This window comes from Lepisosteus oculatus, chromosome 3 (assembly GCF_040954835.1).
Source record: "Lepisosteus oculatus isolate fLepOcu1 chromosome 3, fLepOcu1.hap2, whole genome shotgun sequence".
NCBI lineage: Eukaryota > Metazoa > Chordata > Actinopteri > Semionotiformes > Lepisosteidae > Lepisosteus > Lepisosteus oculatus.
The window spans coordinates 8911945-8926097 of record NC_090698.1 but is presented as its reverse complement, the minus strand read 5'-3'; the positions used below and the strand labels follow the sequence as shown (position 1 = coordinate 8926097).

The 14153-nt window shown below is 51.2% G+C and overlaps 3 protein-coding genes across 3 annotated transcripts; all 3 read left to right on the top strand.

Moving 5' to 3' along the window:
* Positions 1–1610: 1610 nt before the first annotated feature.
* LOC138237791 (zona pellucida sperm-binding protein 4-like) lies at positions 1611–2613 on the top strand (the record flags this gene model as incomplete). The annotated part of the gene is made up of 5 exons (XM_069187634.1): positions 1611–1804; positions 1892–2039; positions 2116–2191; positions 2275–2397; positions 2477–2613. Coding segments are annotated over 5 exons (678 nt in total), but the record flags the coding sequence as incomplete, so codon positions are not given.
* A 6010-nt stretch (positions 2614–8623) lies between these two features.
* Positions 8624–13248, top strand: LOC138237790 (zona pellucida sperm-binding protein 4-like). Its single transcript, XM_069187633.1, has 10 exons — positions 8624–8874; positions 8950–9137; positions 9215–9312; positions 9389–9516; positions 9594–9783; positions 9871–10018; positions 10095–10170; positions 10254–10376; positions 12748–13055; positions 13126–13248. The coding sequence occupies exons 1-10, from the start codon at positions 8661–8663 to the stop codon at positions 13246–13248; spliced, it is 1596 nt and encodes a 531-aa protein (XP_069043734.1). The 5' UTR covers positions 8624–8660.
* A 45-nt stretch (positions 13249–13293) lies between these two features.
* On the top strand, positions 13294–13925 carry LOC138233873 (zona pellucida sperm-binding protein 3-like; the record flags this gene model as incomplete). Its single annotated transcript, XM_069186643.1, has 3 exons — positions 13294–13423; positions 13522–13699; positions 13781–13925. Coding segments are annotated over 3 exons (438 nt in total), but the record flags the coding sequence as incomplete, so codon positions are not given.
* Between the last annotated feature and the right edge of the window lie 228 nt (positions 13926–14153).

Genomic DNA, 14153 nt, shown 5'->3' with positions numbered 1-14153 from the left:
CTCGCTCATTTGAACGTGCCAGCAAAATGTTTTTGGAGTGTAATGCATCTGCCTCTGTGTGCTTGTTTTTCCAAGACGATGCAAGAGACTCCTCGTTTGGATGACTGTAAGAGCAGCTGTATGCCCCTTTTGTTATTTACATCTGCACATGAATATCACTGCCAACGATGAAGCCAGTGTGTAGTACCTGTGGGTCAGTGTTATTATACCCAGCAATTCACAATGTACAAATAAATGCTTTTCTTGCAGCATGTTATGGTGTACGAAAACATGTTGACAGCATTGGTATTTCTCTCAGTTAAAAACTGAAAACCGGATTTTTGGGGGCATATAACCAGAAAGTGAACCAACCTAAAATATCCCAAACTGCACATCTCTGTTTATACCGCTCCTCTGTACCGTCAGTTCTTCTCTGAATCGGCTGATGGGACAGATGCAGCTCATTACTCAATAAGAGGTCAAACACATCGTGTTGAGATATTAGTCTAACCCTCGCGATAGCTCGTTCCAGTCGAACAGGACGCTCCGTGATTAATCAGCTGACTCGGGTGACGCTCTGAGTGTCCGAAGTCCTCGTGCGCGCGCTACAGCCCTCCAATCGCCGCCCTCAGCCAATCAGGGCGCAGCGCGTATTTCAGGAGCTGAGCGCCGCTTGTCTGCAGTTCCTCGGCGAGTTTCACGATGGAGAAGTCCATGAGCAGAGGGAGGATGGGGTTGTACATTGTGTTGTTTTTGCTATCGTTGGATTGTTCTTTAGCTCAGGTGCAGAAGTGCCTGGTTAATGACAGTGACAAGATGGCATGTGGTAACTTGACTATCAGTAAAAGTGACTGTGAAGCTAATAATTGCTGCTTTGATCCGTCCGGCCAAAATCGCTGTTACTATGGGAATGAAGGTGGGTTTTTGGCTCTTGAGCGCCTTCTATGATGAGCTTAACAGGCTTGGTTTACCAGCTCTTGCTTTCCTCCAGTGACTGTCCAGTGCACCAGGGATGGCCAGTTTGTGGTGGTCGTGTCCAGGAATGCCACCAGCCCTCAGCTGAGCCTGGATTCAGTCAGCCTGCAGGGGGGCAGGAGTGCCCCCTGTGGCCCTGTTGGCACCACTGCTGGCTTTGCCATGTTCCAGTTCCCAGTCAGTGCCTGTGGCACCAGCATGAAGGTGAGGGGCTTGATCCTTCAGCTGAGGATGTTGTTCCTGTGGTGATTCCTGACCTTGTTCATGTGTCCTTCCTCCAGATTGAAGGTGGTGCTGTGGTGTATGAGAACATGATGTCCTCAACATCTGCTGTGATTGGGGGACCTGCTGGCTCCATCACAAGGGACAGTTTCTACAAGTGAGTGAGCAGCTGCTGCTTCCCAGAGTGCTCTGGTCTTGCTGGATCCCATGACTGCCTGCTTCTCTCTCTCCAGGCTGTTCTTCCAGTGCAGGTATGCAGACGATGACCTTGTTCCAGTGCGGGCTGTGGTCTACACGGTCTCCCCACCCCTTCCGGCAGTGTCTCCAGGACCTCTCCGTGTGGAGCTCAGGATTGCAAGAGGTAGCTGTCAGGCCTTGGGCTGTGTGAGCCGAGTGTGTGGGGCTTCTGCTGAACCCCGCTGCTGCTCTTGTCCTCAGGAGAGCTGTATGACTCCTACTACAGTGACCTGGACTACCCTGTGACCAAGGTGCTGCGGGATCCTGTGTATGTGGAGGTCCACATCTTGAGCAGGACTGACCCCAACATTGTCCTGACCCTGGGGGACTGCTGGGCCACTTCCACTCCCAGTCCTCTCGGCCAGCCCAGCTGGAGCCTTCTGGTTGCTGGGTAATCTGACCCCTGTGGCTCCGACTGGCTTGTCTCAGTAGTGTCCCCTTGTGGCAGGGCTCACCCTCCCTGTTGCTGTCCTTGCAGGTGTCCCTACGGAGGTGACAACTACCAGACCACCTTGATCCCTGTGGGTGGCTCCTCAGGGCTGCCGTACCCAACGCACTACCAGCGCTTCATGATTCAGATGTTCACTTTTGTGGATCCTGCCTCTCAGGTGCCTCTGATGGAGAAGGTAGGGAGCAGCTTGTGGGGAAGGAGGTGGTGGCTGGTCCTGGGCTGTGCAGTGACCCTTGCTGTGCTCTCTCCAGGTGTTCATCCACTGTAGTGCAGCAGTGTGCCAGCCGACTGCTACTGACCGCTGTGTGCCCACCTGTGGCAGGAGGAGTGAGTTCTCTGGGGACAGGGCGGTTGTGTGCCAGTCAGCTGTGTGTGTCCTTTCCTGATGCTGTTGTCCTGTCCTCTTGCAGGAAGAGCTGTTGCTCGAGTGGCAGAGGACTCCTCCAGAGAAACTGTGCTGGTGTCCAGTGGGGAAGTGATCCTGGTTGGATCTGAGCTTCCAGCTCTGGGTCAGCTGGATTCCCATCCTGAAGGTGAGGGAGGGGGATGGAGGCTGAGTGTCTGATCCTGTTCCCTGTGTCTGACCCCTCACTAAAGCTCTTCTCTCCACAGCACCCCGGTTCCTGAGCTATGGGCTGCTGGTAGTAGCTGCCTCCACTGTGCTTGTGGTCTGTTCTCTGGTGTTGGTGGCTGTGTGGAGATCTAGACCTCACATCCAGAATACCAAGCCTAATCTGGAGTATGAATAAAGGCCTTGTTCTGAACTCCCTTGTGTACTGTTTTGTATGCTTCCCTCTTCTGTCAGCATTAAGTGCTGTAGTTCGGTGTCTATGTGAAGATGTCCCTGTAAGCCTCTTCAATGGCTGTGTTTTTCCATCTTTCATAGACAAGTACTTGCACTAGTTCTTGGCCACTGCTTTTTCTTGGAGTCTGTGGTCTTAATGATATTCCTTCGACTGGCCTGGATTCTAATTGACTGCACTTTGGGGGGGAAAAATACCTAGAGGGCTCATAACCAATTCCTCTTTCATCTCTCCAGCCCTCGGGCGCAAGTTGACAAACTTGCTCCCTCTCCCTTCTGAGTGAGTTCAGCCAATGCCCTCCTGTTCTAGTTCTTTAGAACAACACACCAGGACCCAGGCAGCCAAACATTTCTAGTTTGATTACAATTAGTTTTTCCTTCAGCTACCTGTCAAAGGAAAAATTAAACCATGATTTAACTGGGGGACTAGTGCTGTGCATGAACAAGATGAGTGTGACTTTCACCCAGTTCTCTACAGCCCGCCTCCAATGAAAGTGGTGGAGATGAGCCAGTTCCTAGCATAACTGAACATGCAAACTCCCCCTGAATGTACACTAGGCAGGAGTCCAACCCAATAGACACTCTTCAGATCAGTCCAGCTCTCTAAATCGATTTCAAATGACAGTGTGTGTGTGCTATCGTGGAGACTTAATGGAAAGCCATTCGTGTCTTCCACTGTAGGAGACGGACTCCAGTAGTCCCCACAACCAACATTTCAGCTGGGGGACAAAACACGTGTCGTCACTGCACACAGATCTGGAGAAGGAAATACTGTATCACTACGAGTTTGTCTTCTCACTAGAGGGACACATTAAAGCCACGAAATATCTCATTGTCGGCAAATTCATTGAAATCATTTGTGCAATAATGAGATCTTATGATGTACTGTATGTAAAGTGAGACGTTTTCGGACCGGGTCTTATCTTTTCTCACTAGTTCACCTCTGATCAGATCATTCTCAACATCTGGTGGTCAGCAGGCAAAAGCTCTAACAGGAAATATTAGACGTACGTACCGCAAAATACAGCCAGTGTCCTAGTGTAACTGACCGGGGGAAAGTTAGCCGGAAGTTCGAAAACGATTTTGGCACGCCTGTAGCGCTTTCACGAAACCTCCTAGGGTTACGAAAACACTTGCTTTGTGTATCAAGTACATTGTGAATGTTTTAACAGCCTTCATATTGTCGTTTTTAGCACTTTTGTGGACCACGCACGAATATTCTTTTGTCCATATCTTCGCAATGGAAGCACAGAACGCCTTCAAACCAAATGCATTTTAAAGACCACGACTTGTGGAAATGTCCACAGCCTCTACATCAAACTATCAGTGAGCTAATTATCTTTTTTGAAACCTCCGGTTTTTCATCGATGCGTAATTACGCACTAACTGGAACACACGTCCACAACGCGAGAAATACTGCTCAATACGGCTTCGTGCGAAAAGCCCGTATATCACCATAGGAAGCAGAACAGCGCAGTCTCCAATTACCCAGACTGTAAGCACGGGAATAAAGTTTTGCTTGATTTCTGAAACCCTTTCTGTATGTCCTGTTTTCATTCAGGTAAGGGTCAACTATATTCACAATACTGACAGCAGAAAGATTCAAATATTCTTTACCCAGCAGCTTATTAAAAACAGCTCCCATGATTTTCAAACCGATTGTTTACACAGAAGACCGACACAGCTTTGCGTTCTGAATCTCTTTTTCTCGTGCTTCTATTTAATGTGGCACTATGCACTGGGATAGGGGAATGCTGTTCACAAGCCAATAGCTTGTGTCGTGAAAACGCTGAAGGGGTGCCAAAATCGTTTTCGAACTTCAAGCTAACTTTACCCCGGTGTTTAACCGTAAGTATTCACTGTAAACAATGAGCCGTCTATTCAATATCCTGTCCTCCTGCGTGTGAGCTGACAGAGTTCGGGTCCTCGTGAAAATCTTCACTCCGCGAACCTGAACGTCATCACGTGCGAAAGTCTCGGTGGCTTTAAAAAGAAGGAGCTCGCAAACAGCAGGCATCGTGGTTTTGCGAGTTGTTTTCATTTCAAGATGTGCTTTTCTAGTGGTCTTGCCTTTCGGCTGTTGACCTTGCTGTTCCTCGCAGTTCTGTGTGATGCTGCGCAATGGCGCGCCCGCGCTAACGTCCAATCCGGCATCAGGCGCAAGGGGGTCGCCTTTCTGGACTCGCCTCTGCTGCCACGGCAGCAGAAGCAGCAGGTTATCCGGGCTGTGTCGGCGCAGTGCGGGGAGAGTACGATCGTGGTGCAGGTCAAGACAGACCTGTTCGGCACCGGGCAGCTGATCAACGCTTCGGATCTCAGCCTGGGAGACTGTGCGGTCACCCGGCAGGACACCGCGGCGCAGCTCCTGATCTTCGAGGCTGAGCTGCAGGCGTGTCGCAGTGTGCTGAGTGTAAGTGGTTCTGCCGTTGGGCAGCTTCGGGTTCTCGGCAGTTGGGTGACTGGATCTGTGATCTGTCTAGACCGTGGACGAGCAACTGGTGTACAGCTTCTCTCTCAACTACACCCCGAAGCCGCTGGCCAACACCCCCATAGTGAGAACGAATGGCGCTGTTGTGGGTATCGAGTGTCACTACATGAGGTGAGTCCTGGAGGAGCAGCAGGGCTGCCTGCCTGGAGCTTGACTCCCTGCTGACGCCTGCCTCCTGTCTGCTAGGCTCCACAATGTGAGCAGCAATGCCCTGAAGCCCACCTGGGTCCCCTACACCTCCACCAAGTCTGCTGAGGATCTGCTGGACTTCTCCCTGAGCCTCATGAGTGGTAGGTCTCCCCTGAGATGAAGCACGGTGTGACTGTACAGCCAGTGCAGTTGGATCAATGGGATCTGTGCTTGAGATTGGGGTTCCCTTCTCATCCAGATGACTGGAGCTCCCAGAGGTCCTCCAATGTGTTCTACCTGGGGGACGTCCTGAACATCGAAGCCTCCGTCACCCAGGCCAACCACCAGCCTCTGCGGCTCTTTGTGGACAGCTGCGTGGCCACCTTGGTCCCTGACCAGACCTCCACCCCCAGCTACTCCTTCATTGAGAACAAAGGGTGGGTGTGCCCTCGGGTGGCTTGAGCTAGTGAACACTGCCTGCCGTCTCTCCAGTTCTACACTGCCTTCTCTCCTTTCAGGTGCCTGACTGATGCCAAATCCACAGGCTCCAGCTCGCAGTTCATGCCAAGAACCCAGGACACCAAGCTGCAGATGAAGCTGGATGCCTTCAGGTTCTATCAGGATGCCAGGAGCTCAGTGAGTACTTGATCCTGATACCCATGAAAGCAGAAGGTTCTTAAAACGGCATGTCCATTACAAGCCCAAGATGGAGGCCTGGGTGTAGCTTGATCCACTCGTGCTCTTGGCAGATCTACATCACCTGCCACCTGAAGGTGACTCCTGCTTCCCAGAGTGTGGACTCCCTGAACAAGGACTGCTACACTGAGGGCAGCAGGTCAGTGAGGAGGCAGGGGGCTGCTGTGTCCAGCTGGTGCTCAGGTGAGGGAGCTGCTCTGACCCTGTGTCCCTGCTGTAGGTGGAGATCAGTGGATGGGAGTGACCAGGTCTGCAGCTGCTGTGACTCCAGCTGTGTGCCAAGTGTACGATCCAGGTATTGGGGTGGCAGGAGCAGGAGGGACCTGGCTTCTACAGGGGGTAAGGCACCCTTCCTCTGCCACTCATGGCATGGATCTCCTCAGGGTAGTGGGGGTCAAGTTGTCCTGCTCTTGTTGCAGCTCCTGAGTGGGAAGCTGATGCCACTGTGGGTCCCGTGTTTGTGCTGCAAGAGCAGGTTGCTGAGAGGCCAGTGGAGGCAGAAGGCCGGAGCTCCCAGCTAAGAGCAGAGGAGGACAAAGCCACAGGTACTGGCAGGAGGTGCTGTCGTGTCAGCTGGCCCCTCTCTGTAGCAGTGCCCACTTGCTGAGGCTCCTCTGTGCTTTCTTTCCAGGCCTGCCTGTGGAGGCTGTGATCCTGGCTGGTGTGGTGACTGCTGTGGGGCTGGTCTGTGCTGCTCTGCTGGGGACAGTCCTGCACAGGAGAAAGCAACACAAACCCATGAACTGACTTGCTGTGAATGAGGAATAAACTGGCTTGCAAAGTGTCTCTTGTACGGAGCTGCTTCTTTCCTAAGGGGAGTTGTGTGGGTTGGGTGTGAATGCAGTACTGTCTAGGATGCCTGCTTCTGCACACGGAGGGTGCTCAGCTGCTCAAGCAAGCAGTTGAGTAGAAAGTGTCAGTTCGGTATTGCTTCTCCCAGACTGTAGCATAGCAACTGAAATCAATAGTAAAAATACACTGGGAGTGACCGAGTCCAGCGTCTGCGTTCTTCCCGGGAAAAGCAGGGCTCTCTTCAGGAAACGGGAGCAGCCTGAGCTGTGACGTATCGGATCGTACAGGTTTGAAAACGGCGCCACAGGCAGGAGTTCTTTGATGTCGGCTGCCAGAACGAGAGCCCCTCCATGCCTTTAAGGCAATGGCTGAATTGCTCAACTCTCGCATCTCCCAAGGTCCCCTATTCCGCGAAGAGGAGAAACGGGCACCGCCAATACTTCGTTGGGAAAGCAGTATGTGAACTCGACGTAAAAGGCTTCAGCATATGTACCCAGCATCCTAAATCAAACGTGTTGTACTTGCGCTGTACGTCAGTTAGACACAAATCCCATTTTAAAGATGACCAGGTTTCTAGGCTTTGAAAAGATTACAGTATCTAAACACGTGAATTATTAGTCCACCACACCATGGCCTTTTCCCTATTGCCGTAATTAACGGTGCCCTTTAATGAAGTTTGGTCTTTTCTTCGACGTGTTTGTTTAACGCGCCAAATGTCTGGTTTTTCTTGCTCAACATAACGGTCCAAAAGGGCCGTATCGCCGGCTTTACGGCAAAGGCCGATTAGCAATACTGTGTTTAAAACAATCTGAAAGTACTGCTATTCTAAAGCGCCTCATAAAAGTGAATACAGACATTAATCGCAAACTAGACATGTGATGCTCCATGTGGACGGAATCGCTCAAACCAAAATGTGCTCCGTTCACTTGAAATTGATCATTTGAAGCTGCTGTCCACCACACTAGTTTTTGAGTAGAGCATTCGCTTATATTTGTGTTAGCAAAAATATTGTAATTGATCAAACGTGAACGCTAACGTAGTGTATTAACGGCACATATTTATCAGCTAGACTTCTGCTCTTTTAGGGGGAAATTGCAAAACTTCGCTGGTTTCAGTGTTTAGGGAAAAACTGTAGAACACGAATGACACTAGGCAGAAAAACGCAACTGTACAGAACAGCTCGTCTGTCTCGGTCACAATCTCCGTAACTCGCTCATTTGAACGTGCCAGCAAAATGTTTTTGGAGTGTAATGCATCTGCCTCTGTGTGCTTGTTTTTCCAAGACGATGCAAGAGACTCCTCGTTTGGATGACTGTAAGAGCAGCTGTATGCCCCTTTTGTTATTTACATCTGCACATGAATATCACTGCCAACGATGAAGCCAGTGTGTAGTACCTGTGGGTCAGTGTTATTATACCCAGCAATTCACAATGTACAAATAAATGCTTTTCTTGCAGCATGTTATGGTGTACGAAAACATGTTGACAGCATTGGTATTTCTCTCAGTTAAAAACTGAAAACCGGATTTTTGGGGGCATATAACCAGAAAGTGAACCAACCTAAAATATCCCAAACTGCACATCTCTGTTTATACCGCTCCTCTGTACCGTCAGTTCTTCTCTGAATCGGCTGATGGGACAGATGCAGCTCATTACTCAATAAGAGGTCAAACACATCGTGTTGAGATATTAGTCTAACCCTCGCGATAGCTCGTTCCAGTCGAACAGGACGCTCCGTGATTAATCAGCTGACTCGGGTGACGCTCTGAGTGTCCGAAGTCCTCGTGCGCGCGCTACAGCCCTCCAATCGCCGCCCTCAGCCAATCAGGGCGCAGCGCGTATTTCAGGAGCTGAGCGCCGCTTGTCTGCAGTTCCTCGGCGAGTTTCACGATGGAGAAGTCCATGAGCAGAGGGAGGATGGGGTTGTACATTGTGTTGTTTTTGCTATCGTTGGATTGTTCTTTAGCTCAGGTGCAGAAGTGCCTGGTTAATGACAGTGACAAGATGGCATGTGGTAACTTGACTATCAGTAAAAGTGACTGTGAAGCTAATAATTGCTGCTTTGATCCGTCTGGCCAAAATCGCTGTTACTATGGGAATGAAGGTGGGTTTTTGGCTCTTGAGCGCCTTCTATGATGAGCTTAACAGGCTTGGTTTACCAGCTCTTGCTTTCCTCCAGTGACTGTCCAGTGCACCAGGGATGGCCAGTTTGTGGTGGTCGTGTCCAGGAATGCCACCAGCCCTCAGCTGAGCCTGGATTCAGTCAGCCTGCAGGGGGGCAGGAGTGCCCCCTGTGGCCCTGTTGGCACCACTGCTGGCTTTGCCATGTTCCAGTTCCCAGTCAGTGCCTGTGGCACCAGCATGAAGGTGAGGGGCTTGATCCTTCAGCTGAGGATGTTGTTCCTGTGGTGATTCCTGACCTTGTTCATGTGTCCTTCCTCCAGATTGAAGGTGGTGCTGTGGTGTATGAGAACATGATGTCCTCAACATCTGCTGTGATTGGGGGACCTGCTGGCTCCATCACAAGGGACAGTTTCTACAAGTGAGTGAGCAGCTGCTGCTTCCCAGAGTGCTCTGGTCTTGCTGGATCCCATGACTGCCTGCTTCTCTCTCTCCAGGCTGTTCTTCCAGTGCAGGTATGCAGACGATGACCTTGTTCCAGTGCGGGCTGTGGTCTACACGGTCTCCCCACCCCTTCCGGCAGTGTCTCCAGGACCTCTCCGTGTGGAGCTCAGGATTGCAAGAGGTAGCTGTCAGGCCTTGGGCTGTGTGAGCCGAGTGTGTGGGGCTTCTGCTGAACCCCGCTGCTGCTCTTGTCCTCAGGAGAGCTGTATGACTCCTACTACAGTGACCTGGACTACCCTGTGACCAAGGTGCTGCGGGATCCTGTGTATGTGGAGGTCCACATCTTGAGCAGGACTGACCCCAACATTGTCCTGACCCTGGGGGACTGCTGGGCCACTTCCACTCCCAGTCCTCTCGGCCAGCCCAGCTGGAGCCTTCTGGTTGCTGGGTAATCTGACCCCTGTGGCTCCGACTGGCTTGTCTCAGTAGTGTCCCCTTGTGGCAGGGCTCACCCTCCCTGTTGCTGTCCTTGCAGGTGTCCCTACGGAGGTGACAACTACCAGACCACCTTGATCCCTGTGGGTGGCTCCTCAGGGCTGCCGTACCCAACGCACTACCAGCGCTTCATGATTCAGATGTTCACTTTTGTGGATCCTGCCTCTCAGGTGCCTCTGATGGAGAAGGTAGGGAGCAGCTTGTGGGGAAGGAGGTGGTGGCTGGTCCTGGGCTGTGCAGTGACCCTTGCTGTGCTCTCTCCAGGTGTTCATCCACTGTAGTGCAGCAGTGTGCCAGCCGACTGCTACTGACCGCTGTGTGCCCACCTGTGGCAGGAGGAGTGAGTTCTCTGGGGACAGGGCGGTTGTGTGCCAGTCAGCTGTGTGTGTCCTTTCCTGATGCTGTTGTCCTGTCCTCTTGCAGGAAGAGCTGTTGCTCGAGTGGCAGAGGACTCCTCCAGAGAAACTGTGCTGGTGTCCAGTGGGGAAGTGATCCTGGTTGGATCTGAGCTTCCAGCTCTGGGTCAGCTGGATTCCCATCCTGAAGGTGAGGGAGGGGGATGGAGGCTGAGTGTCTGATCCTGTTCCCTGTGTCTGACCCCTCACTAAAGCTCTTCTCTCCACAGCACCCCGGTTCCTGAGCTATGGGCTGCTGGTAGTAGCTGCCTCCACTGTGCTTGTGGTCTGTTCTCTGGTGTTGGTGGCTGTGTGGAGATCTAGACCTCACATCCAGAATACCAAGCCTAATCTGGAGTATGAATAAAGGCCTTGTTCTGAACTCCCTTGTGTACTGTTTTGTATGCTTCCCTCTTCTGTCAGCATTAAGTGCTGTAGTTCGGTGTCTATGTGAAGATGTCCCTGTAAGCCTCTTCAATGGCTGTGTTTTTCCATCTTTCATAGACAAGTACTTGCACTAGTTCTTGGCCACTGCTTTTTCTTGGAGTCTGTGGTCTTAATGATATTCCTTCGACTGGCCTGGATTCTAATTGACTGCACTTTGGGGGGGAAAAATACCTAGAGGGCTCATAACCAATTCCTCTTTCATCTCTCCAGCCCTCGGGCGCAAGTTGACAAACTTGCTCCCTCTCCCTTCTGAGTGAGTTCAGCCAATGCCCTCCTGTTCTAGTTCTTTAGAACAACACACCAGGACCCAGGCAGCCAAACATTTCTAGTTTGATTACAATTAGTTTTTCCTTCAGCTACCTGTCAAAGGAAAAATTAAACCATGATTTAACTGGGGGACTAGTGCTGTGCATGAACAAGATGAGTGTGACTTTCACCCAGTTCTCTACAGCCCGCCTCTAATGAAAGTGGTGGAGATGAGCCAGTTCCTAGCATAACTGCACATGCAAACTCCCCCTGAATGTACACTAGGCAGGAGTCCAACCCAATAGACACTCTTCAGATCAGTCCAGCTCTCTAAATCGATTTCAAATGACAGTGTGTGTGTGCTATCGTGGAGACTTAATGGAAAGCCATTCGTGTCTTCCACTGTAGGAGACGGACTCCAGTAGTCCCCACAACCAACATTTCAGCTGGGGGACAAAACACGTGTCGTCACTGCACACAGATCTGGAGAAGGAAATACTGTATCACTACGAGTTTGTCTTCTCACTAGAGGGACACATTAAAGCCACGAAATATCTCATTGTCGGCAAATTCATTGAAATCATTTGTGCAATAATGAGATCTTATGATGTACTGTATGTAAAGTGAGACGTTTTCGGACCGGGTCTTATCTTTTCTCACTAGTTCACCTCTGATCAGATCATTCTCAACATCTGGTGGTCAGCAGGCAAAAGCTCTAACAGGAAATATTAGACGTACGTACCGCAAAATACAGCCAGTGTCCTAGTGTAACTGACCGGGGGAAAGTTAGCCGGAAGTTCGAAAACGATTTTGGCACGCCTGTAGCGCTTTCACGAAACCTCCTAGGGTTACGAAAACACTTGCTTTGTGTATCAAGTACATTGTGAATGTTTTAACAGCCTTCATATTGTCGTTTTTAGCACTTTTGTGGACCACGCACGAATATTCTTTTGTCCATATCTTCGCAATGGAAGCACAGAACGCCTTCAAACCAAATGCATTTTAAAGACCACGACTTGTGGAAATGTCCACAGCCTCTACATCAAACTATCAGTGAGCTAATTATCTTTTTTGAAACCTCCGGTTTTTCATCGATGCGTAATTACGCACTAACTGGAACACACGTCCACAACGCGAGAAATACTGCTCAATACGGCTTCGTGCGAAAAGCCCGTATATCACCATAGGAAGCAGAACAGCGCAGTCTCCAATTACCCAGACTGTAAGCACGGGAATAAAGTTTTGCTTGATTTCTGAAACCCTTTCTGTATGTCCTGTTTTCATTCAGGTAAGGGTCAACTATATTCACAATACTGACAGCAGAAAGATTCAAATATTCTTTACCCAGCAGCTTATTAAAAACAGCTCCCATGATTTTCAAACCGATTGTTTACACAGAAGACCGACACAGCTTTGCGTTCTGAATCTCTTTTTCTCGTGCTTCTATTTAATGTGGCACTATGCACTGGGATAGGGGAATGCTGTTCACAAGCCAATAGCTTGTGTCGTGAAAACGCTGAAGGGGTGCCAAAATCGTTTTCGAACTTCAAGCTAACTTTACCCCGGTGTTTAACCGTAAGTATTCACTGTAAACAATGAGCCGTCTATTCAATATCCTGTCCTCCTGCGTGTGAGCTGACAGAGTTCGGGTCCTCGTGAAAATCTTCACTCCGCGAACCTGAACGTCATCACGTGCGAAAGTCTCGGTGGCTTTAAAAAGAAGGAGCTCGCAAACAGCAGGCATCGTGGTTTTGCGAGTTGTTTTCATTTCAAGATGTGCTTTTCTAGTGGTCTTGCCTTTCGGCTGTTGACCTTGCTGTTCCTCGCAGTTCTGTGTGATGCTGCGCAATGGCGCGCCCGCGCTAACGTCCAATCCGGCATCAGGCGCAAGGGGGTCGCCTTTCTGGACTCGCCTCTGCTGCCACGGCAGCAGAAGCAGCAGGTTATCCGGGCTGTGTCGGCGCAGTGCGGGGAGAGTACGATCGTGGTGCAGGTCAAGACAGACCTGTTCGGCACCGGGCAGCTGATCAACGCTTCGGATCTCAGCCTGGGAGACTGTGCGGTCACCCGGCAGGACACCGCGGCGCAGCTCCTGATCTTCGAGGCTGAGCTGCAGGCGTGTCGCAGTGTGCTGAGTGTAAGTGGTTCTGCCGTTGGGCAGCTTCGGGTTCTCGGCAGTTGGGTGACTGGATCTGTGATCTGTCTAGACCGTGGACGAGCAACTGGTGTACAGCTTCTCTCTCAACTACACCCCGAAGCCGCTGGCCAACACCCCCATAGTGAGAACGAATGGCGCTGTTGTGGGTATCGAGTGTCACTACATGAGGTGAGTCCTGGAGGAGCAGCAGGGCTGCCTGCCTGGAGCTTGACTCCCTGCTGACGCCTGCCTCCTGTCTGCTAGGCTCCACAATGTGAGCAGCAATGCCCTGAAGCCCACCTGGGTCCCCTACACCTCCACCAAGTCTGCTGAGGATCTGCTGGACTTCTCCCTGAGCCTCATGAGTGGTAGGTCTCCCCTGAGATGAAGCACGGTGTGACTGTACAGCCAGTGCAGTTGGATCAATGGGATCTGTGCTTGAGATTGGGGTTCCCTTCTCATCCAGATGACTGGAGCTCCCAGAGGTCCTCCAATGTGTTCTACCTGGGGGACGTCCTGAACATCGAAGCCTCCGTCACCCAGGCCAACCACCAGCCTCTGCGGCTCTTTGTGGACAGCTGCGTGGCCACCTTGGTCCCTGACCAGACCTCCACCCCCAGCTACTCCTTCATTGAGAACAAAGGGTGGGTGTGCCCTCGGGTGGCTTGAGCTAGTGAACACTGCCTGCCGTCTCTCCAGTTCTACACTGCCTTCTCTCCTTTCAGGTGCCTGACTGATGCCAAATCCACAGGCTCCAGCTCGCAGTTCATGCCAAGAACCCAGGACACCAAGCTGCAGATGAAGCTGGATGCCTTCAGGTTCTATCAGGATGCCAGGAGCTCAGTGAGTACTTGATCCTGATACCCATGAAAGCAGAAGGTTCTTAAAACGGCATGTCCATTACAAGCCCAAGATGGAGGCCTGGGTGTAGCTTGATCCACTCGTGCTCTTGGCAGATCTACATCACCTGCCACCTGAAGGTGACTCCTGCTTCCCAGAGTGTGGACTCCCTGAACAAGGACTGCTACACTGAGGGCAGCAGGTCAGTGAGGAGGCAGGGGGCTGCTGTGTCCAGCTGGTGCTCAGGTGAGGGAGCTG